Raw genomic sequence first — 25,218 nt, forward strand, 5'->3', positions numbered from 1 at the left:
GAGAAGCGAATGCAGGTCAGCAGGGAGATAGAGACCATTATTAACCACAGGTCTGAAACCCTAATTCTTTACTCACTCATCAGGTTGCTTTTAACCACTGCTGTTGCTTGGTAACAGATTTCAGCAGATTTGAAATGGATTTCTTCCTCCCACAGTCTAACAAAAACAAGTAGGGAAACAACTAAAGAACAAGGCAACTTAAGGAAAACCCTGGGAGGCAGGGTCATGCAAAAGCTGCTTATGGTGTCCTGACGGGAGCTGTCTGAGCAAACTGGCCACAGGCAGTGAGTGAAAGCAAAGCAGAAGCCTTTCTACAAGGCCCATCTCCTGCCAAGAACCCCTCCCTGATGCCTCCACTGGTGGGGTCTGGGATAGGCTCTTTACCCTCTCAGAGGATGGAGGCAATACCATTCACTGGGCAGTCGCTGTGAATACTGAATGAGAAAAAACATGGCAGTGTCCACAGGGCCAGGCACATCGTACTAGATAAGTATTTGTTAGATAAATTAATGATTAGAGACATTCACTCTCACCTTCCAAAGTTGCCAGTTATTTCTGGGATTAAGAAATCCCAGGGTAGTAGGGTAGAAAGCCTACCCTACTGAGGCTCTACTTATGCCAAGCCCTATTCTAAGCACTTGACATGTCTTACTGACATCTTGCAATGACCCAGCAGGAATTGTTATTCCCACAATTTTTAAACAGATGAACAAACTGAGGAACCAGAGGTTAGGTAACTTGTTCAATATGACACAACTAGTATATGACTAGTCCCAGCTCACACCCAGATGTAATTGACTTCAAAGACTACATTCACTACTATTATGCTATAAAGCCTATAAAGCCCTGGTGACATCTTAGTACCCTGGCCTCATGTCCCACAAAGTCAATCCAGGGATTAAAAAAGACATGGGGCTGGGCGCAGTGGCTCACGCCTGTAATCCCAGCACTTTGAGAAGCCAAGGCAGGCAGATCACTTGAGATCAGGAGTTCAAGACCAGTCTGGACAACATGGTGAAACCCCATTTCTACTAAAAATACAAAAATTAGCTGGGTGTGGTGGCACATGCCTGTAGTCCCAGCTACTTGGGAGGCTGAGGCACGAGAATCGCTTGAACCCGGAAGGCAGAGGTTGCAGTGAGCTGAGATCATGCCACCGCACTCCAGCCTGGAAAACTGAGGGAGACTCTGTTTCAAAATTAAAGCAGTGTGTAGAGGGAAATTTACAGCACTAAATGCCCACAAGAGAAAGCAGGAAAGATCTAAAATCGACACCCTAACATCAGAATTAAAAGAACTAGAGAAGCAAGAGCAAACAAATTCAAAAGCTAGCAGAAGACAAGAAATAACTAAGATTACAGCAGAACTGAAGGAGATAGAGACCACGAAAACCCATTCAAAAAACCAATGAACCCAGGAGCTGTTTTTAAAAGATCAACAAAATAGATAGACTGCTAGTCAGACTAATAAAGAAGAAAAGAGAGAAGAATAAAATAGGCACAATAAAAAATGGTAAAGGGAATATCACCACCTATCCCACAGAAATACAAACCATCAGAGAATACTATAAACACCTCTACGCAAATAAAGTAGAAAATCTAGAAGAAATGGATAAATTCCTGGACACATACACCCTCCCAACACTAAACCAGGAAGAAGTCAAATCCCAGAATAGGCCAATAACAAGTTCTGAAATTGAGGCAGTAATAGCCTACCAACCAAAAAACAGTCCAAGACCAGACGGATTCACAGCCGAATTCTACCAGAGGTACAAAGAGGAGCTAGTAGCATTCCTTCTGAAACTATTCCAAACGATAGAAAAACAGGGAATCCTCCCTAACTCAATAGATGCAGAAAAGCATTCAACAAAATTCAACAGCCCTTCATGCTAAAAACTCTTAATAAACTAGGTATTGATGGAACATATCTCAAAATAATAAGAGCTGTTTATGACAAACCCACAGCCAATGTCATACTGAATGGGCAAAAACTGGAAGCATTCCCTTTGAAAACCAGCACAAGACAAGGATGCCCTCTCTCACCACCCCTATTCAACATAGTATTGCAAGTTCTGGCCAGGGCAATCAGGCAAGAGAACGAAATAAAGGGTATTCAATTAGGAAAAGAGGAAATCTTAAATGTAAGACCCAAAACCATAAAAACCCTAGAAGAAAACCTAGGCAATATCATTCAGGACATAGGCATGAGCAAAGACTTCATGACTAAAACACCAAAAGCAATGGCAACAAAAGCCAAAATGGACAAATGGGATCTCATTAAACTAAAGAGTTTCTGCACAACAAATGAAACTATCATCAGAATGAACAGGCAACCTACAGAATGGGAGAAAATTTTTGCAATCTATCCATCTGACAAACGGCTAATCTCTAGAATCTACATAGAACTTAAACAAATTTATAAGAAAAAACAAACAACTCCATCGAAAAGTAGGCGAAGGATATGAAAGACACTTCTCAAAAGAAGACATTTATGTGACCAACAAACATGAAAAAATGATCATCACTGGTCATTAGGGAAATGCAAATCAAAACCACAATGAGATACCATCTCATGCCAGTTAGAAAGGCAATCATTAAAAAGTCAGGAAACAACAGATGCTGGAGAGGATGCGAAGAAATAGGAATGCTTTTACACTGTTGGTGGGAGTGTAAATTAGTTCAACCATTGTGGAAGACAGTGTGGTGAGTCCTCAAGGATCTAGAACTAGAAATACCATTTGACCCAGAGATCCCATTACTGGGTATATACCCAAAGGGTTATAAATCATTCTACTATGACACATGCAAACTGCAGCACTGTTCACAACAGCAAAGACTTGGAACCAACCCAAATGTCCATTAATGATAGATTGGATAAAGAAAATGTGGCACATATACACCATGGAATAGTATGCAGCCATAAAAAAGGACGAGTTCATGTCCTTTGTAGGGACATGGATGAAGCTGGAAACCATCATTCTCAGCAAACTATCACAAGAACAGAAAACCAAACACCACACGTTCTCACTCATAAGTGGGAGTTGAACAATGAGAACACATGGAAAAAGGAGGGGAACATCACACACCGGGGCCTGTTGGGGGATGGGGGGCTAGGGGAGGGATAGCATTACATGTATATCTATGTAACAAACCCGCATGTCCTGCACATGTACCCCAGAACTTAAAGTATAATAAAAAATAATTTCCAGAATCTCGTATAAAAAAAGACTAAAATTTAAAATGCAGTTTATGTAAAAGATCAACAGAACTTAAAGATAATCACTGTGACTTACAGCAAAAATTCAAAAAATGAAAAAGACTAGTGTACTACAAGACTACCTGAAAAAAAAGAAATAATAACACAGAATATCAAAAACTTGAATGGGAACAAGAACTCTGCAATTTGAGATTTCTGATAGTCATGAAAAAGAAGACCTGTTGCATAAAAACCACTTGATGTAAAATGAAATTGCCAGGCTCAGGCTGGAAATAGACACAATAAAAAATCAAATCCTGGAAAAGAAATACCTAAAAGACATTGAAATTATAAAAAGAAAGCATGAAGACCTCAAAAGGCTCTAAAACAGAATGGGGAAACATCAACAAAAGCAATAGCCCATTATAGTGGACAGCTTACTGCTCTGACAGATGAGAACACAATGCTCTGTTCCAAACTGGAGAAGGAAAAACAAAGCAGGCAAAGACTGACGAAATGGAATCATACCATCGTAGACTGAATGCTGCTCTACGTGATCATGATCAAAGTCACTCAACAGAAAGAGACCAAGAGCTTGATTTCCAGGGCACGGTAGAGAAATTGTGTCATTTACAGGAAAATTTGAATTCTCATGTTCTGATTCTTTCTCAACAACTTTCTAAAGCTAAGAGTAAGTTCAGGGGCCTCAAAACTGAGCTCCATTACACGAGAGGCTCTGAAAGAAAAGGCTTTGGTTTTTGAACACATACAAAGAGAGCTAAACCAAACAGTGTCAAATGAAGGACATTGAAAAAATGTACACAAATGGCCAAGATAAAGTAGAAAAATGCACAGAAAAGCAAGTAAGATTATGTCAACTACAAAGACAAACTATGTTGCTTCAACAGCAACTGGATGATGTTCACAACAAAGCTGACAATCAAGAAAAAATAGTAATTGATATTCAAGCCAAACGTGATGCTACAGTACAAAATCTTCAGTCTGAGTGCATAAAGCACAGTCTTTTGCTAGAAGAGTAAGAAGATGATCAATAAAGTTAATCATTTGAAAGAAAAACAATGTCAATATGAAAGAGAGAAAGCAGAAAGAGAAGTAGTTGTGAGACAACTTCAACAAAAACAGGGTGATGTCCTAAACAATCAACAAAAGCTTCGCTGGATGCTTCATTGTGTCACTGCATCCGTTGAGGAAGTGAGATGCAAGATTCAAGGAAGAAATTAGGCCAGATGAGAATTCAATTTCAAGAAAAACAGTATCAACTTACAGCAACTATGAGATGTACTAAGGAGACGCAAGGCCACATACAAAAGCTCGAAACAGAAAATTCCATGTTAAGAAATACAATTAAAAAGCAAGATGGCCAAATTGAGCAGCTTCAGAAAATCCTGCGAAGTTCAATGCAGCAGTTGTTGAAAGAAAATGAACTACAGAAACAGATGAAGCTTCTTCTGAATTTAAATCTGGATCCTCTACAGCAGAGGTCCCCAACCTGCAGGCCACGGACAGGTCCATGACCTGTCAGGAACCAGCTACACAGCAGGAGAGTTACTGTGGATCTTCTAGATTATCTGCATGCCACGTGACTCTTATAACCAGTTTTTAATTTCCACAAAAAACAAAACAAACAAACAAAAACGCCTGCTTGGTTTTGGATGGGGACCTCACTATATCTATAGATTAATATGGGAAAGAATTAACATCAACAATGTTGAGTCTCTCAGCCTATGAACAAGATACTTACTTAAGTCTTCTTTAATTTTTCTTAGCAATGCTTTTTAGTTATCAGTGTACAGATATTCCACATAGTTTGTCAGGTTTATTCCCAAGAATTTTATATTTTAATGCTATTGTAAATAGTATTATTTTTAAATTTTCAATTCCTAATTCTTCTAACAGAGAAACATAATTGATTTTTGTGTATCGATTATATATCCTGCAGTGTCGCAAAACTCACTTGCTGGTTTCAGTAACCTGGTAATGGATTTTATTTGGTTTTCTACATAGATGATAATATCTGTGAATAGACAGTTTTACTTATTTATTTTCAATCTAAAGGCCTTTTATTTTCCTCCTTCCCTCCCTCTTTCCCCCAACTCCCAATTAAAACATGATTGCAGTGGCTAGAATTTCCAGTACAATGTTGAATATAAGTGGTAAGAGTTGACCTCTCTGTCTTATTCTCAATCTTAGGGGAAAACATTCAGCCTTTCATCATTACAAAGGATGTTAGCAGAAGATATTTTAAAGATGCCCTTCAATAGGTTAAGGAAATTCTCTTGTATCCCTAGTTTGCTGAGATTATTTTTTAAATAAAGAATGGTTGTTCAATCTCCAAAAAAAAAAAAAAAAAAAAAGGACATGGACATGGAGGGGTGAGCCTTCTAGGTGTCTTATTCCAGGTTGCTGGAGCTGCTGGAGCTCACAGTGATTAGCCAAGCCTCGTATCAGTTCTAAAGAAAAGGAACCATGAGCATTCCTGACCTCCTCCATGCCCCTTCTGACACCACAGCCCTTCTGAGATCTGTCTCCAAGAGGCACCTGGGATGTGAAAGAATCCCACAGAAGCCAAAGGGGTAGCATAAAATTTCCCTTCCTGGCTGAGGACAGGTTAGGGATCTGAGCAGATGACTGGATGCTGTCAATAGCCTAGAAAGAACCTGGGAAGACTAGCTCCTCTCTCTGGCCCCGTCAGGCTTATTCACAGCTCCCCAGCCTCAGAAGACAAGACTGGCAGGGCACAGCGGCTCACACCTGTAATCCCAGCACTTTGGAAGGTCGAGGCGGGTGGATCACCTGAGGTCAGGCATTTCAGACCAGCTTGGCCAACATGGTGAAACCCTGTCTCCACTAAAAACACAAATATTAGCACAGGCATGGTGGCAGGCACCTGTAATCCCAGCTACTTGGGAGGCTGAGGCAGGAGAATTGCTTGAACCCAGGAGGCGGAGGTTGCAGTGAGCCGAGATCACGCCACTGCACTCCAGCCTGGGTGACAGAGTGAGACTCCATCTCAAAAAGAAAAGATAAAAAAAGACCAGTCAGTCTGAGTTCTTAGCCACAGTAGGACAAAGAAAGGTTCAGCAATTAGCCACAAGCAAGGAGACAACCATCAGGTCACTTCCTTCAGTTTAGTGGTGACAGAGGAGGATCCCTAGTGGACCAGTTGGCCCTATGCAAAGAGCAGAAAGGCAATCCAGATAAACGTAATTTGTAGGATGACTCTGGAGGTCCTGGAGGGCCAGGAACACTGGCTGACAAGACAGGGTACTAATGGTGGTCAGGCAACAAGGAGGAGCTGACAGGGAACACAAGGGACAGTGAACATCCTACAGATCCAGGAAGAAGCTTCCAAAAGAGATGGGCAGGGACAGCCAGGTAGGAGATGGCTTGGCTGATGAAAATGGGGAAAACAGTCATAGGCAGTTACAGGAGGCACAACCAGAAACAGGTCAGAAAACCCTGGGTCATGAAGGAGGCTGAAGCTGTGGCTTTGGGTGGACCCAAAAACCAATGTGGGCCTTGATTCCCTTGACTGAACAGTGGGATAACAATCCCTGCTTCCTTACAAGGATGTCCATAAGAACCAGGTAAGATCATGGACACGAAAGCACTTTGTAGGTTAGGCATCAGGCTGATAAGAGATCACCTGCAGTTTATGGGATCCTCCCCAGTGTCCCCAGCACAGGCTGAGTGCAAACACCAGGACTATTTAAAGGTCACTGGGCAGGCGTGCCTACTTCCTGTTGGCCGCACAGCAGGGATCTGTCTTCCCACCCCACTCTCCCCTAGCCCAACGCCAGGGGAGAACGGAAAATAAAATCAGTTTAAAAGCAACCATTTATAAATAATGAAGAAAAAAAATATAGCTGAGAGCAGGATTTTCACCTCTTATGGGCTCTTGTCCAAAAAGAAATAGCAGTGTTTTCTGCTGCTGCTCTGTTCTTTCCCCATCTAGTGCCAGGAGGTCATAAAGAAAGATATGTAGGGAGAGGGAGGGAGGGATGGGAAATAAAACCCAAGAGAAAAAGAGCCTTCACCTAATGTCAGAAAACACATTCCACAGTCAGGCGTAGAATCAGAACACCAAGAATGCTTAGATTTAAATTCCAAAACAGCATATACCACCAAAAAGTGCTTCTTTTCTACCTCACTCCACGGCCAGGCTCTTCAGGGGCTTGTGTAAAGCAGAGTCACTTGTTCTTAGATGCCAGAGGAGAAGCAGACTCACTCTATGCAGGACAGTGGTGATGGTTTCCACGGAGGGACAACTGGACCCCAAACCTCTGTCCCTTACTGTTGCTCCCCTGTGATCTCTGATGGGGCTGCCTTTTGCCACCTGGGAATCACTTGCACCCAAGGGTTATCTGCTGCTGCTGAACAGGTTTGTATTCATGGGAATTCAGTGGGACAACATCCAGAGAGGAAACAGGTACGTGAGGAAGATTCCATTCCACAAGATATAGAACCCACTTCTCATCCTATGCTACTGACATTCAGGTTCGAGAATGTATTGTTGCTTCCAAAAGTAACACTCAAATGTTCGAATCACAAGCAACACATTGCTGCAAGATAAAAGGCACATGTCTGTAAGACAGAGGTTTCGAAGATAGTTACAAAACTGTCCACCAGCTTCCGTCCATAGTGCCTTCCAAAGCTTCGCAAAACTGGCCATGAATTATGCAAGACACACGGCAAAACACTTCTTCACAGCATCCCTAGGAAAGAAAAGACACAAAGATGAGTGGCACATCGTCACCCCAAAGGCACTTTAGAGGGCACCCAAAGTGGAAGCTGCAGAGTAGAAAGCACCTAGATTGAAAGATCAGACCTACACAGCATCAAACTGCAGCTTCAACATTTATTAGTAGTACTATCCTGGGAAAGTTCCTTGTCCTGTTTGAGTTCCAAATTCCTCATCTGTAAGAGGGGATGTCCCCACTTACCCCACAGTCTGATTATGGGAATAGTCATCATAATCAGAGAAAAAGATAATATAGACTATCAGAAACTAAGAAGTCAGTCAGGACTGCTGCACTTCAATATCGGTCAAAATAACAGAATGCACTGAGAGCATTAAATATTAACTGGGACCTTTCTTCATTCTAAGCAGGCAGCAGAAGGGAGCCCACTATGGGTTCTGAGCACTTATTAATACGCTATATTAGCCTTATCACAGATATATACTGCTTGGAATTCAGTGTAGAGGGTGCAAGGAAGAGTTGGTCTTCAAGAAATTACTATTCTACCCAAGCAAGCACCTCCATTTCCACCACCACACCACATTGTGCAATGTGGCACTAGGCTTCTCATACCCCAGTTCTGTTCCACGTTCTCAACTGTGCTGCACTAAGGACACTGGGAGTCACATAAGGGAGGGAGAGGGGAATGGATGCATTTCCATGGGTAGATACTGCATTTAATATCAAGATGATTCCAGGGCAGCATTTCTTGAGACACACTCTGCACTGTAGTCCCAGAAGAGTCTCTGCACAAGAAGGGTTTTATGGCCACATAAGTTCCCCTCATGGCAGCTCACAATACACATAGCATATGGAAGGATCTAGCAAGCCAGGCAAAGAGAAACTTACCTAACTTTGCTTAACCTGTTTCTCAGATTACTTGATTATAGAACTCTTTTCTTCCACAGAAACACTATTTCCGTGGAACACCATGGGAAAAGCTATTCTAGGGGAACTTACAAATAGAAGGGTGGGGCCAGGCATGGTGGTTCACGCCTGTAAACCCAGCATTTTGGGAGGCTGAGGCAGGCTGATGACTTGAGGTCAGGAGTTCGAGACCAGCCTGGTCAACATGGTGAAACCCCGTCTCTACTAAAAATACAAAAAATGAGCCTGGAGTGGTGGCGTGCGCATGGAGGCTGAGGCAGGAGAATAGCTTGAACCCGGGAGGTTGGAGACTGAGGTGAGCTGAGGTCAGGTCACTGCACTCCAACCTGGGCCATAGAGTGAGACTCCATCTCAAAAAAAAAAAAAAAAAAATAGAAGGGTGGGATCTAGCTCTGTGATTCCCTCCCTACTAGAGGAGTAATTCATTTGCTCAGCACATGAAACTCACTATCCCAAATAAAATTCCATCATTCTATCAATCACTTGTACATAAATTTTATACATGCCAATCCAGATCAAGCCTGAAGCTCTGATGAATGACTCCAAGCAAGTTTCACAAATGAGACCTGTGCAACTGCATTGGCCCCATACTTAGAAGGGTTCACATTGAGTTTCATGCCTTGATTTGATGATGTTGCCATCTTGAAATTCATAATCTTTTTTTTTTTTTTGAGCTAGAGTCTCACTCTGTTGCCCAGGCTGGAGTGCAATGGTGTGATCTCAGCTCACTGCAACCTCCGCCTCCCAGGTTCAAGAGATTCTCCTGCCTCAGCCTCCTAAGTAGCTGGGATTACAGATGCGGGCCACCAAGCCCGACTAATTTTGGTATTTTTAGTAGAGACAGGATTTCACCACATTGGTCAAGCTGGTCTTGAACTCCTGACCTCAGGTGATTCACCCGCCTCGGCCTCCCAAAGTGCTGGGATTACAGGAGTGAGCCACCGCGCCCGGCCTATGATTTTTGAACAAGAAGCTCACATTTTTATTTTGCACTGGACCCTGAAAATTATGTAGCTGGTTCAGGGACCAAGAAATATTCAAATGTTGGCAGGCTGATCAGTATCTCATTGGATCCTCAGTTATGATGGACTCTGGCTTACTTCACATAAAAATCTAGCTTCCCAGGACATCCCTGCCCATATTCTTCTCAGAAAAGCCACCAGGCCCCAAAACCAGCCAGGTCTGCATGGAGTATTTCATAACTGTTACCCTCCTAGAATTTATCAGTGAAGCCACTCAGCTACCTTTCACTTGAAAGGCTTAACTTCGCATCCAATCACTCCTTCCTCAGCACTTTCAAATCGCTGTCAGCAACAGTCTTGGAATTTGTTAAGACATAAGATTGCTCTTCCTCCTTCCCAAGTCATGCATAATTTTTCATTTCCTCAGTACAGTTTGTTGTTTTTTTTTGAGACAGAGTCTCACTCTGTCACCCAGGCTGGAGTGCAGTGGCGTGATCTCGGCTCACTGCAAGCTCCACCTCCCAGGTTCACACCATTCTCCAGCCTCAGCCTCCCAAGTAGCTGGGACTACAGGCGCCCACCACCACGCCCGGCTAATTTTTTGTATTTTCAGTAGAGACGAGGTTTCACCGTGTTAGCCAGCACGGTCTCAATCTCCTGACCGCGTGATCTGCCCGCCTTGGCCTCCCAAAGTGCTGGGATTACAGGCGTGAGCCACTGCACCCGGCCCAGTACAGTTTTTTTAAAAAGCTTGTTTTTAATTAACAGGTAATGATTAAAAAAAAAAAAAAAATAGAAGTTAAATAGTTGCATTAGAACAAAGTCAGAGGCAAAGATCACGTGGCTAATTTTGAGAGGGTCATCACTGAAAGTGCTTAAAGAGGTTTGGAGTATTAGAATTTCAGAGCTAAAAGAGGGCTCTGGAGATGATCTAGACCAACTCAGTCTACTTATCAATGCTTTGAGGCCAGAGGGGTCAAGAGAGTTGCTCAAGGTCACACTGCTAGTTAGGAAGCCCTGGTACTGCTTACTCTCCATTTATAAACTCTTGTGAAACTTTTCCAGCAGTGGGATATTTCAAGAAGCACGAATTGAGATCCCTCCATATCTTACTCAGTGATATTAAATGACATTCACCTTTATTTAAAAAAAAAAAAAAAACAAAAAAAAAACCCTACTCAAAGCTACAGGTTAAAAGAGTAACGATGTGCATATATGCACTATATATAAGAGTAGAATGTTCACAGCATTGGAAATTGATGTACCTGGGTAAATATCCATCATTAGTTGTATAATTAGAGTGGGTGGTGTAGTGACCTTAAACTTACTTAAATGAGATGTATAGTATTTGTCTACTTGGCTCAAAAGACTTCAGTAAAGATAAATAAAATAAGATGTACTCTCTGAAAGCAGACTCTAAATTAAAATGAATGACAGAAATCGTATTTCCAAATACACAGTCTTACCTTGCAAATGGTATGAAGGAAAGGCTATACCTATAATGAAAAACAAAACAAAGGGTCAAATGAGATGAAGGGAGTAGCAGATTATCCAACAGAATGGGCTTCTGAGCTTTAAGAGTACCTGCATCGATTTATCCAGACCCTCTCCCATCCTCAGCCTGGGGGGTGAGCATGTGCACACAAAGGCCCACGCATATACATGTATGTGTACCCAGACACACACACTATGGCCATGTACAGACAGGTAGCCACAGAAGAAGGGCAAAAGGTTCATGTGGCGATAACCCCTATGACCTCAGCCTCACTGCAGTACTGCTATAACCTTGAGCTAGCAGCAATCACCTAAAAGTCAGATTTCAGATACCTGGATGGCACAGAAACTCTATTCTGAAAAAGTATCAAATAAAACCCAGAATAGTTGAACCGCCCCCTTTTTTTTGAGACAGGGTCATGCTCTGTCACCTAGGCTGCTGGAATATAGTGGCTCAATCATACCTCACTGCAGCCTTGAATTCCTAGGCTCAAGCTTAGGAGGCTCAAGCAATCCCCCTGCCTCAGCCTCCAGAATTGCTGGGACTAAGTATGTGCCACCATGCCCGACTAATTTTTTAATTTTTTTTTTTTTGCAGAGACCAGGTCTTGCTACGCTGTCCAGGCTAGTCTCAAACTCCTGGCTTCAAGCAATCCTCCCACCTCAGCCTCCCAAAGTCTTGGCATTACAGTGTGAGCCACCCATACCTGGCACAGTTGAACTCCTAACATTTTATAAATTCTAAACAGAATTTAACTTCTACCCAATTGGGATAAATTTTCTGCTCTGCTCCTATTAATTTTAAAAGAAGAGAAAAGAGAATAAAAAAGAAGAAGAAGAAAAACTGCTACCAACTACTCTATGGGTGAAAATGTAGTATGTCCAAAGGTATTTTGGTAAATCCCAGTTAGCTCAGCCCTGTTGCTTAGAAGGGAACCCCACACAAGGAAGAGGCTCCAGAACTCTATAGAACCAGGCACTGTGTGTCAGGCAGGCTGTAAGCTGGTCACCCTTAGAAAAGCAAACACAGTCAGAACACGTCAGTGTTGAAGGGAATATCACTATTCAGCTGAACCCATGTGAATGCCGAACCTTTGAAACTGGATTCAAAATCAGTCTATAAGCAAAGCAAGGTGTGTGTATATGGGTACCAATTTCTGCCCTAGAAGAAAATCAAAATATAAACAGTCTACCACTCAAATGTGCATTTAAACACACATACACACACACAAACACCACCATCCTTCTCCATATCTTATACTTCCCATGTACAGAAGCTCAATTACTTGTCAACACAGTAAATTCCAAAAGGCAATTTGAAACTATATTTATTCCGAAGTCCAAAATTGCTAAAGGGAGGGATGGGAGTTAAGCTTACAGTCTCAAGATTCATTTCTACCAAATAGGAGTTAAACCAATTCTTGGGAACTTTAAAATGTCCAGAATCCTGTTTTCTTTGCATTGTAGCAAACATTTTTTTCAAAAATAGGTGAGTCACATCTATATTCAAACTGTTCTGGCAGATACCACCCCTTGATACACTTTGAAAGTACTACAGGAATGTCTTGGAACCTACAGATTCCACGTGTGTCACCACCCCCACACTCTGATGTCGTATAGGCTTGAAAGGACCAAGAACCTACAGCCCCATTCATGGTTTCACAAAATGTCTCCAGCGTCCCTTTTACTATGCTTGGCTCTGGAGTTACAATTTCCTGCTCTTCAGCTGAATTACCAAAAGTCAACAGGCCTCTAAGCACATACGCAGATCGTACAGCCCACAGACACACGTTTTTCCATTTCGTCAGTGACTGTTCCTCATCTCCTGCTGACAATTCACTCTTTGTCCTTCTGTTAAATGATTCATTCTATCACAAATGTAACACTCATTATTTTTCTTACCGCTTTCCTTTTTTGTTAACCTCTATTGGACTCACAAGCCTTTTTAACATCCCTTATAATACTTTTATTGTCCTTGCACTTACCGGACATGAGTGGTTTAATAATATTTGTAACATCTCAAAAATCAACCATTAGTTCAGCAAAAATGCCACAGCAGGCAAGCAGCCTCCTGTGACCACTCAAGACCACTAATGCCATCTATTGGCAGTGGGCTGGGTTGATGGGCATTTGCTCTGGAGCCTGACTTCACTTTCATCAATGAGAATCCTTAAATTAAAGAGCTTCTGTGTTTTCTTAATTCTCCCACCCACAATATGTGAGTTTTATCTCCTTCGGCTACATTAGTCAGTGGGCTATGTGGGAGGGGATTGTTTAAAAGGTTACTTACCACGTCAGTGCCAAAGACTGCAAAATGCAGAAGATAAGTGCAAGTCCCTTGTTATGCCACTGGAAAAATAATAATATGGTTATAGGAGAGTGTGAGACAAGGGGCAAAAGCCAAAATGGTTAAGAAAAATTAAAATATACATTTACCCAAAAGGCAGAACACAGGGTAAGTGCAAAACACAACTAAAGGGAGAAAGGAAACATTAATTAATGACAATAACATGGCAGAAAAAAAAAAAAAAACACCTCAAAACTTGTTATTCTTGACAAACGCACAATACTTATGCATCCTTCATCTCAAAGCAGTTAACCCACCTGAGCACCCATGTTTGGCAGAACAGTTAAAAATCTCCACGAAATCAAACTAGCCAATAAAGATTCACATAGCTTAAAAAGAGAAAGACATTCTTTTACTTTCAAGTTTTCCCAGAACCTCTGCCCAGCAAACAAATCATATTTCAGGCCCACCCATTCATCCGTCCATCCATCTTTTCATTCGAATGCACTAAAGAAAGCTTAACACAAATCTATTTTAACTCCTACCGAATGCTAGTCTCTGCAGCAGAAAGCACATGCAAGGACAAAGGTTAACATGAGATATCAATCTCACAGTCAGCATGCCAGTTATTTGTTTACCTATCACCTAACACTTTCCCTAAGGCCATTCTTAGAAAGCTCTTCCTACAGGAGACTTGTCCAGGCCATGGACATCTGAGGCTGGCCAAGGACAACTGGTGCTAGAGCAGTTAGCCATGCCTTTCCTCGCCATCCTTCTATAACAGTAACTACTCAAATATGTCCTAAACATTCTCTGTGTCCAGCATCGTGCCCAATACTCTAAAAGGACACAAAATAAATAGTAAATGTGGTCACAGCTTTTGAGAACTCACCTATTTGAACAAATGAGATTACACAAATGAAACTAAAAATAAAAGTATGTTCATCAAGTTCCAAATGTTGTAATAGTTATAAAAGTCCAGAGAGTGCAGGTCTGGGATGATTTTGACAACCACAGGGAAGAAAATAGGCCAAAAATGAGAGGCATTTGGGGTCAATGGGACAGGAAGCTGTAACAAAGCTGAAGACAATGTTGTCAGAGCAGGGTACAAGGATGACAGGCCATATGGAGGCCATTCCCACTTTGGGGAGACTGACGAAAAACAGCAATAAGTCTCCAAGTCAGATAATAAGGAATAAAGAGGCCATTCTATAAGGCAGGACACCCACCCTAGAGAATGAGTCCTGTGTTTCTGAGTTATTCCCTCTAAGCCCTGCCTGTGTGTGGCTTCAACAGTCACCAGGAAGGTGTCTGAGCTCCCTTACTACCACCATACCACTCTGGCTAATCTGACAAGCAATGCCCTCTAGAGGTGCTTTTCAGAACTGGTAGCACCTTGACACCCACTGAAACACAAAGTAGGGGAGGAGGGGATCGCGGCATTAGGTAGAGTGTTCCCTTCTGCCACATGGTTATAGGAATAAGGTAATAAGTCAAGCTGAACGGAAAAAGAGAAGAGGTCCTTAGGTTTAAAAGGAAAAAAATCTTATACAACAGAAATAAAAACTCCCATTTGAGAAGTCCAGCTAAAAAGCAGACCTTACCAGCACCATGATAGTTGCAATCAAACGTGTAGGTTCAAACATTCGCTTCAGCTGTTTCACTGGTCCCATGAGGAAGATGGTACTAAAAGGCAAACACACCCACACAAGCTGTTCAGAACAGAACTGCACTAGGCACACTGAGTCGCCTCCCCAAGATTTCCTGTGGCAACAGTAGCTAACATTTGAAAAGCTCTTATTCTGTAGAAGGCACTGTGCTGAAGGGCCTTTTGTACATTATTCTCATTTAATCCATCAACAACCAACCCATAAAGTAGGAACAATTACCACACAGAGCCCACAGAGTTACTTTATCCAAGGCCACCCAACTAGGGAATGATAGACCCAGGCTGTAAATGCATGTGGGTTTGACTGTAGATTCATATCATACCACTAGGTTAGATAAGCCTTCTCCTTGAGAGGTGCTACCTTGCCTCCCTGACAATACCTACTCATGGAAACAAACAAGGCTCAGGAAGTTTAACGAAAAACCATACCTTACAGGCTTAGGTAGGTTATGTTAAAAAGTAGAGCATTTCATTTTCTTTCATAATCTTCAGGGAATAATTCTAATGATGATGATATCATCATGGGTTATTTGTTGAATGTTTGCTAAATGCCAGATATTACATGTATTACCTCATTTCTTCTCAACAATTTTGTGAGTTACATATTACACTTATTTTAGAGATGAGAAAATCACACAGCTACCAAAGAGCTGGTATTTGACTCTGTAGCTATTGGATTCCAAAGCTCTAAAAAGACAGTCCCAGCATGCTTGGGTTTTTTGTCTGTCTGTTTGTTTGTTTGTTTGTTTTGAGATGGAGTCTTGCTCTGTCGCCAGGCTGGAGTGCAGTGATGTGATCTCGGCTCACTGCAACCTCCGCCTCCCGGGTTCAAGTGATTCTCCTGCCTCAGCCTCCAGAGTAGCTGGGACTACAGGCACACATCACCACATCCAGCTAATTTTTGTATTTTTAGTAGAGACAGGTTTCATCATGTTGGCCAGGATGGTCTCGATCTCTTGACCTCGTGATCCGCCCACCTCAGCCTCCCAAAGTGCTGGGATTATAGGCGTGAGCCACTGCGCCTGGTCCCCAGCATGCTTTCTGTATGAATGAGAGATTGCTAGCAAGAGTAATCACAAATGAAGCAGACTGTCGTGTCTAACACATCAACTTGGCGTGAGCCACCACACTCGGCCAATAAGTCTTCCTCTCTTTGAAGTGCCATTAAGTTGCAAGGCTTCACTCTCAAGTGCCCCAACTAAAAGAACACTTCTTTAACCTACACCGAATAAGAAGCAACAGTCAAGGCTGGTCCTAAAAATTAAACACAGCGTATACACAAAACTATAACAGACTACAGGCAAAGACACAAACTCCCAAATGCCCTGAAAATAACAATTTGCTCCCTTTATTATTTCCCTACACAGTGCTATGAAGAATCCAGCCCATAGCAATTTGCTAAAGAGCTCTTCTGGACTAAGCAACACACCCATATATTTATGCTCAGTCTAGACTATACATTGTAACTTACACTGTCTGCCCAAAACAACCCCCCACCAAAAGTTAGTATTGGAGAAAGCTTTAGAGGCAACAAAAGACATCTCTAAGGGTCAGCATTTTACTGTCATAAGCACTAATCAATTAAGCTGTAAGCAGGTGGCCAGAATCATGCACTCAATCATTTAATTAACATCCCCCATTTCCAGCCAGACTCAGAGCTAAGTTTGGGTACAACTGGGGACAAATAAGATACATGTGCAGCCCTTATCAAGTGGCTTACAGACCTAACAAGTCAGTGTAGTAAAATGCTACCCGCACTGGCACATAAATATAGATGGAATACTGAGAGCCCAAAGGAAGAGGTCATCAATTCTGGAGAGGAGGAGGTAATCAGGAAAAGCTTCATAGAAGAGGTGGCTTTTGAGCCAGGTCTTAACAAATGAGCAAGTGTCTACCAAACCAGGGCAGCTACAGATAGGGCAGCATTCCAGAAGGAGAAAACAACCTAACAAGGGCACAACGACATTTTGGGAAATGCAAGAAGTTCAGCCTGGCTGGGAAGCACACTGGGTAGGGAATGGGACAACGGTGAAGCCAGATCTCAAAGAGGCTTAACTGTATGCATGTTGAGGAATTTGGACTTCATCTGTAGAGACAAAACAGGGAGCCACTCGAGGGGGCTAAGTAGGGTTATAAATGAATGGCTCTACAGCTCAGTGGAATACGGCCTGGAGAGGGGCAATGGAGGAGACAGAGAGACCCCGCAGAGGCATCTTGTTCAGGTAAGGGTGATACAGGCCAAAGCTAAGACGAGCTCAGATATCACCTTCTCTAGGAAGCCCTCCGTGACTCAGGTCGTGTCAGCTGCCCCTCCTTGAGCATCTCTTTCCATATCTTGTTATATCATGAGTTCTATGTCTGCCTGGCAGGGACCAAACTGGACTTGTCTTTGTATCCTCTGAGCCTAGCACAGAGTGTGATCAATGCTTACCCACTGAGCATACAAGTCAGTCAGTGAAGCACAAATAGCCATGGGGACACAGAGGAAGGAGCCAGGAAGACAGGGATACATCAAGCCCTGGTGAGCAATCATGGAGGGGAGACTTGGACCCCCAGGACTCTGAAGCCATTTACAGAGACACAAGGGAAGGGAAAAGGGGGAAAAAAGATGCCTGAGTTCAGGTTCCTGCAGGTCATTCAGGTAGAGGCCAGGCCAGTGCTCCCAGTTGGAGAGGGTGGAGTTGTTAGCACCAGTGTGACTGAAGCATCAGTGTGAAAGCTTGACCTGGAAAGTCTGTGCATTCACAACATGCAGAATGGGCTGCCCACCTCCAGGACGCGCTCAGATGCCCTGCCCACATGAGCGGCTACTCAGGTCTGGGAAGGTCTGACACTTAATAAAAACGAGTTTCCCTTATGGCCACTGGAGTGATGAGCCCTTTGAAAACCATCAACTCAATTTCTGACAGCAATAAGAATACAGCAAGCAGGAGGACTGGGTTGTAAACCCTGGAGAAATCACTGAACTGCTCTGTGCTGCAGTTCCTGAACATGTAAAATCACAATGGCAACACAGTTGCTGCTTTCTCCCAGGTGTTTCAAACTAAGAGATAAAATGTTTTCAAATAATAAGATATGAATGTGAGATAATCTAACCATTTCTCTCCAAATCCCTTACAACTACTGGAGCCTCTTCTTTCACCTCTCTCAAGGGCAACCAAAATCCATTTTCCCATCTAATGATTAGCTAAGATTGGATTTTAAAAAAAGTTACCTCCCAATTGATGCAATATTACCAAAGGTATAAAACACTGCGAAGAGGTGTAATCCCTTCCTGGGCACCCACAGCAGAAGAGTACCCTAGAATTTAAAGCACAGCATTTGCACATGAGCAACCCCTCCCACCTGGCCACACAAGCAGAGCTCACAGAGGAAGCCCTGAGGAGGCCGTTTCCCTCCCCACCTCCCTGATTCCCTCTCCTCTCATCCATGCATTTTAGTGAAGGGCAAAAGGGGAAAGGAGGTGGACAAAAAGGGGAAAAATGGCAAAGACGGGTAGGAGGAAAAGACAGAGGAGGGAGGGAAACCTTACCAGCAGTGAGCAGAGAATTCCTATAGCAAAACACGCAATGAAGCCTTTTATCCTGGTCCCCCAGCTTAATGAAGATGCCTCAACAACCTAAAATTGAAAAAAAAAAAAAAAATACATATACACACACATTTACTAAAAACAAAGCAAGCACAAAATTAAATCTAGAAAGTGTTAAGTTGTACTAGGGAAGGCAAGGAGCACAGAATCCTACACACTCAGGCGATGGGAGTCGTCGAATCCAGACTTTATCAGAGCTGTAAAGTTATAATGCAGATATGAATCTCCTCTCCAGCAGCTAACAGCTATGCCTCCCGCTGAACATCTTCAGAGGCAGAAACCCTTTGCCTTGAGCACAACTCATTTCATGAACAGGAAGGCAAGACAGCCAATCCTAGAGTAGCCCAGAGCCTTCCCACAACCCACGCAGGATGAGGACCACACCTGGAAAGGCATGAGTCCACCTGGGACCCTCCACCAGGCAAGGTCCCAGGAAATAAGGAAAACATGAGGGGACAGCACTCAAGCAGCTGCTCCACTGGTCATCCTCTCCTACATCAACTCTCACCCGCATTATTTATTCTTGGTTCAGATGTTGTACTTACAGGGTGCCGGCATCAGTCAACTCATCCAAGTGCGAGACAGATCCTGGTTAATTAATGACAGTCCTGCTCATCCTGATTCTTTGCCATCATGATTAATCCCTCCCTGGAGCAAAGTTCAGGAGAAGCCAGGAGTTCCAAAAACACTATTGAAATAGGAGAGCCTGTGAGTAGCTCCCAATGGTTCTTTTCCCATGTCAAAAATGACAACAGCCGGGCACAGTGGCTCATGCCTGTAATCCCAGCACTTTGGGGGGCCAAGGTGGGCGCATCACCTGAGGTCAGGAGTTTGAGACCAGCCTGACCAACATGGTGAAACTTTGTCTCTACTAAAAATACAAAAAATTAGCCAGGTGTGGTGGTACATGCCTGTAATCCCAGCTACTTGGGAGGCTGAGGCAGAAGAATTGCTTGAACCTGGGAGGTGGAGGTTGCAGTGAGCCGAGGTTGTACATTGTACTCCAGCCTGGGCAACAAGAATATAACTCTTGTTGTCTCGGAAAAAAACGACAACAAAGTCTCTGCACTGGTGACCCTGCTCGTCTGTCCACCTGATGCAAGTGGGAACAGCTGTTTCAAGCTGGACAAAGACAGCTGCCAGTGAGAGACCAACACCACACAGGGCAGCTAGGCCATGTATATTCACACAGGGCTCACCTTGTATGGCCAGCATGGTCTCCATCTAGCAATGTGGTCAAAGTTCCCTACCATATTTCCACCAGGCTGATGGAAGAAGGTAGATAGTGGCAGAGAGTCAAGAGTCATTAGACTGGCAACTCCCTCAGCCTTGACTACCCCCAGCTCAGGGATCTGTTTTCAACCATGTCTCCAGAGTTCCTGTCAAACCAGAAGCTTGAAAAGAACGATGAGAGGCTCCCCTCAGGTGTGGCACGTATTGCCAAAGACTACCTTAATCTCCACTCAGGAGAAAGGTATTTAGGTCAGGTTATACATTCATACATATTGGAACTGAGCCCATGACCCTGCACAGAAGGCACAAATTAGGGATGATAACAGGTAGCAGGGGCCCAGTGTTAAGACCTGACAAATGAGTCACCTGGTTTTACGCTGAGGTAAACCTCTCCTGGAGGAGTCTGGTTTCCCAAACCCCCTGGGACTCCAAAATGAGCCATGTGATGATGCTCTGGTAGCAGGCTTTACAAGGCCCCAGACAATCTAGTCAGGCTACTTCTGACTAAAGCATTTAACCTCCCACCAGTCTCATTTGAGTGGTACCTAAAATGAGAAGGTACCACTCTCCCTACTCATGCAAGAACCAAAGAACTTACCTTGCCAAGGCGAGAAAAGAACTAGCTGCAGGTAGGAAGAAAAATTGACCTGGCTTGTTCATAGGAAGAAGAGTGGTAATGGGATTGGCCTGGCTTGTTCACAGAAAGAAGAGCGTAGTGAGATTGGCCTGGCTTGTCTGTAGGAAGAAGAGCGGTAGTAGGATTGTCCTGGCTTGTTCTTAGGAAGAAGCATGGTAGTAGGATTGGGCTGGCTTGTCTGCAGCAAGAAGAGTGGTAGTAAGATTGGACTGGATGGTTCCCTGAGCACTACATGTCATCAACAGGGATTTTTTAAAAGATTCAACCTTTCTATTTTAAGAGGATAAACCATAAGGTTAAGAATGAAATCTGAATTGGCTTTGATATCTAGATTGCTAAATAACCTCAACAGAACAGTGAGATTCCAGCCCTCATAAAAATCAAAATAACTGACAATAGGAAGCAGTTCAGCCAAGAATGTGTTTCTGGTTTCTACCTTCAGAAAGGAAAGCAACACTCCATATTCAAGTCTCTCAAGCTGAATCCATCCAAATGTTACTGTTTGCCAAAATGGAAGGGGTGGGGGGCATATTTCACCACTGTATTTTTCCATTACATGTGGTTGCAAGTTCTTTTACATGCACACTTGGTCAGGGAAGGAGGAAGCTGTTGTTCCACTTCTTCTAACTGGACTCAGTGAAAGCAAAACACTTCTTTTGGCCAAATTATGAAAACAAACTCATAAAATGTCTGTAAATTCATGACTGCTGGAAGCTGTGCTAGCATATTGTTTTTGGAAATTAGAGTAGCTAAAATGGTACCTGGATAGAATGTGTAGGCAATGCGCTCCCGGGCAGTCTGACTGACTGGCAGCTATTCACAAAGGTCCCTTTCACTCTGTGATGTGGAGAGGAGAGAGGCTGTTGCCAAGAAGTAATACTAAGAATTGTTCAGAAAAACAGGATTGGTAGCCAGAAGGTGAGAAAGGAATACTGCTTCATTTCCACACTTTAAAATCAGATACTACTCATACCTTTCTTGTCCCCAGAATCCTTTATTAAAAAAACATAAAACCTATACTTCCAGAAAGAAGTCCCTTGAAACTACAGACTTAAGGTGTACTTATGAAGAGGAGGTATCAATCACAAAATTCATCGTGGGTTATAATTAGATACTGCCATGCAAATTTTATAACTACCTAGGAGAGGTAGGAGAAATAGAACTAGTCATGCCTTTATGGTTTGCATTAAAGGAATAAAAGTTTTAAAAAGCACTCTCTTCTAGTGACCTCTTTTTTTTTTTTTTTAATTTATTTATTATTATTATACTTTAAGTTGTAGGGTACATGTGCATAACGTGCAGGTTTGTTACATATGTATACTTGTGCCATGTTGGTGTGCTGCACCCATCAACTCGTCATTTACATCAGGTATAACTCCCAATGCAATCCCTCCCCCCTCCCCCCTCCCCATGATAGGCCCCGGTGTGTGATGTTCCCCTTCCTGAGTCCAAGTGATCTCATTGTTCAGTTCCCACCTATGAGTGAGAACATGCGGTGTTTGGTTTTCTGTTCTTGTGATAGTTTTCTAGTGACCTCTTAAAGAGATTTTAAGAGTGCCTAATTCAACATACCACACAAAACAGCAATTTCCCCACGAAATCCTCCAGTTCTACCAGCCCCCAAACCATGAAAAATATGAGACAATTAAATCAGTACTAATATTTTAAAGGAAGCTCTGACCTAATCAGTAAATACTAACCTGAAACAGCCTGGAAGATGAAGTCAGTCGGCAACAAAACATTTCCCAGGAATTCAAGACTCGGGAAGTGCCATACAATGATGTTATAAACAGAATCTCACTCAGAAAGAGGAAACTGATCAAAGTATTTCAGAACAAGAACGAAGCACCTATTCTTTTTAAATTAGATCCAACAGATGCCTCAGCATAACACATTAAAGCCCTTCTCACAGTATCCAACACAGACATTCACCATTTTAGGTTAAAAACAAGCTCAGCATTTATGTTTGCAAACTTTATTAGTCGTCCACTGTTGAGGGTCAGCCCACTGCTTCGTGATGATTTTCGAGACAATAATATCTGCATCATCCCACTGTCAACACTCCACCCTGCAAGAGTCTGCAGGGATATAAAGTGTCTCCCTCTTAAGCACCAACTGTTCATAAAGGCTTGTTGACAGTCAATGGAAATAAAGCTTTAAATAACGAGGGTCAGCTACCTACGAGTCAGACCTTTCTTAGGCCTGGTCTGAGGTTCCACTTGAGATTCATAATAGAAGCTAGAAATAAAAAAAAAAAAGAACCCGTGAAATTACTCCTGAGCCTTGACCAATTAATAAAGGCAATAAATTAAAAAGAACCCACCAACTAGTTTTGAAATGTCAAAAAGTTAAACTTCAGTGCCTCCAACATTCGATCCCATATAGTTACTCCCTCAAGGTGAAGATTAAGAGGGCAAGTTTTGCATTCTGAGATGTCATGCAGAAAGTGTAAGTCCCAGTATCACACAAAACGAAACCGAATAAAATCAGCAACCACAAACGTGAGTGAAAGCAGCCTGCTGAGAAAGAAGACCTTGCTGAGAAACCAGAAGAAACACCGATTAGTTTCCAGTTGGCCATATCATCTTAACATCCTCATTTCACAGATGAGGAACGGAGGCTAAAGAATACACCAAAAAGTGAAGAGAAACGTTATTTTGTCATCCAAAAAGGAAAACAAAAGCTAAAAGCACCCCAAATAGAAATGCAGCATTCTGTGTGGTTCTACAACATAGGACATTAGCAGCCAGGTTTCAGCACGATTAAAACTTTTCTAATAGGCCGGGCGCGGTGGCTCATGCCTGGAATTCCAGCACTTTGGGAGGCAGAGGTAGACGGATCACTTGAGGTCAGGAGTTCGAGAACAGCCTGGCCCAGATGGTGAAACCCCGTATCTAATAAAAACACAAAAATAAGCCGGGTTTGGTGGCGGGTGTCTGTAATCCCAGTTACTTGGGAGGCTGAGGTGGAAGAATCGCTTGAATCCAGGAGGCGGAGGCTGCAGTGAGCCGAGATAGCACCACTGCACTCCAGCCTGGACGACAGAGTGAGAGACTGTCTCGGGGTGGGGGGGGGGGGGGAAGCTTTTCTAATAAAACAAACCAACACACAGGCAGTCTCCTGAGGCGCTGGGTGTCTAGAGTCTAGGTGTGGGCATTGTGGACACAGAGACACAAGATGTGGTCCCTGTTCTCATGGGATGGGGGGCAGTTTCTCCCCCTCAATCACAAGGCAACGTGTACAGGGAGTGTATAGGGAGTGTCACACCCTATAACCTAAACCGGACAGAAAACCAAGGCAGAGCTCGGGGCGCGGCCACCAGCCCCGTCGCGAGGTGGGGACCGCCACCCCAACACCCCAGCCCGGGTCTGGCGCTCCGACCCACCCAGCGAGGGCTCCTTCCGCCAGGACCTCGGGGCCCCTAGCTCTACCCGGCCCCAAAACGCATTTCCCGGCCGGGGCCGACAGCCCGGTCGCCCGCCCTCCCACTCGCAGCTAGGTCCAGGGATTTCCTCCTGCGCCGCCCCCCGTCAGGGAGAATGGGCTGAAGGGGCGCGGGGCAGAAAAGAACGCCGCGGCCGACTGCCCCGTGCAGTGCCAGGGCTCCTCGCGGAGCCCTACAGAAGAGGAGGAGAAGCGGCAGAGCTACAGTTCAGAAACTCCAGGGAGTCCCCGCAGGCTTCCCAGGCCCGGGCCGGGGACGTAGCGCGGGAGCGCGGCGAGAGGGGGCCGAGGGCCCCGGGCTCACTCACCTCAGACAGGCCGCTGCGGTCCTCCGTGTCCTGCCCGCTTAGCACCTTCTTCAGCTTGTCCATTGCGGCCCAGTACTCACCGGCTCCAGCCCCTCTGCAGCAGCCTGTTGCGCCTCGCGAAGTTGACGGCTCTTCCGGGTACTAGGCAGCCGCCCCGCCACCCGGGCGCCAACCACGGCGCGCCCCGCCCAGGCACCTGCCCACCTGGGGGCGCCCGGCATGCCCCGCGCGCCCGCGCCTGCCTTCGCCCTTGTGTTTTTGTCCCGGGAGGCGGGTCGGGCCGGAGGGGCTGGGATTGAAGTCACCAGGCGCTGCCAAACATTAATTGGGCGTCCGGAGCAGTTTCAAACCCGAACGGGCTGCGCTCCCTCGCCCTACTTGATCCAGTCAACAAATGCTGAGCACCTACCACGTGCAAGGCTCTGGAGAAACAAAGACCGGGAAGAAGCCTTGTGCAGACGGGAACAAAGGCTGTGTTTCATCCATATCGCGATCGTGCCTACACAGGAAAAGATTTTTTTTTTTTTTAATTACTCAAGGCCTTAACCTGGTGTGGTGGGGCATGCCTGTAAGCCCAGCTACTCCGGAAGCTGAGGCAGGAGGCTCACTTGAGCCAAGGAGTTCCAGGCTATAGTGAACTGTGACCAGGATACTACACTCCAGCCTGGGCAACAGAGCGAGACTCTGTCTCACAAAAAAAAAAAAAAAAAAGTGACTGAAGGAATGTGGAAAGGCACAATAGATTGTTAAAT

General features: G+C 44.0%; 1 protein-coding gene and 1 pseudogene across 2 annotated transcripts; one reads left to right on the forward strand and one right to left on the reverse strand.

Moving 5' to 3' along the window:
* The first annotated feature begins 3,009 nt into the window (after positions 1–3,009).
* On the forward strand, positions 3,010–7,679 carry LOC112633980 (annotated as a pseudogene). The gene is made up of 2 exons (XR_003121711.1): positions 3,010–4,696; positions 7,598–7,679. The product of XR_003121711.1 is annotated as an ankyrin repeat domain-containing protein 36B pseudogene (transcript).
* On the reverse strand, positions 7,582–24,652 carry SFT2D2 (SFT2 domain containing 2). The gene is made up of 8 exons (XM_025403575.1): positions 24,467–24,652; positions 18,788–18,874; positions 18,470–18,555; positions 15,191–15,272; positions 13,736–13,771; positions 13,590–13,648; positions 11,272–11,301; positions 7,582–7,931 (listed from the first exon to the last, which is right to left on the reverse strand). The coding sequence occupies exons 1-8, from the start codon at positions 24,527–24,529 to the stop codon at positions 7,892–7,894; spliced, it is 483 nt and encodes a 160-aa protein (XP_025259360.1). The 5' UTR covers positions 24,530–24,652; the 3' UTR covers positions 7,582–7,891.
* Positions 24,653–25,218: the final 566 nt, after the last annotated feature.

This window comes from Theropithecus gelada, chromosome 1 (genome assembly GCF_003255815.1).
Source record: "Theropithecus gelada isolate Dixy chromosome 1, Tgel_1.0, whole genome shotgun sequence".
In the NCBI taxonomy this organism is placed as follows: Eukaryota; Metazoa; Chordata; class Mammalia; order Primates; family Cercopithecidae; genus Theropithecus; species Theropithecus gelada.

What these genes read in the sequence shown, in the direction of transcription:
- SFT2D2 (XM_025403575.1), bottom strand. Translation starts at nt 24,529, where the DNA reads ATGGACAAGCTGAAGAAGGTGCTAAGCGGGCAGGACACGGAGGACCGC. An exon ending in GAATTCTCTGCTCACTGCTG is followed by an intron (nt 18,556 to 18,787) that starts GTAAGGTTTCCC and finishes TTTAAATTCTAG; the next exon opens with GGTACTCTTCTGCTGTGGGT. An exon ending in CCCTGTGTTCTGCCTTTTGG is followed by an intron (nt 13,649 to 13,735) that starts GTAAATGTATAT and finishes TTATTTTTCCAG; the next exon opens with TGGCATAACAAGGGACTTGC.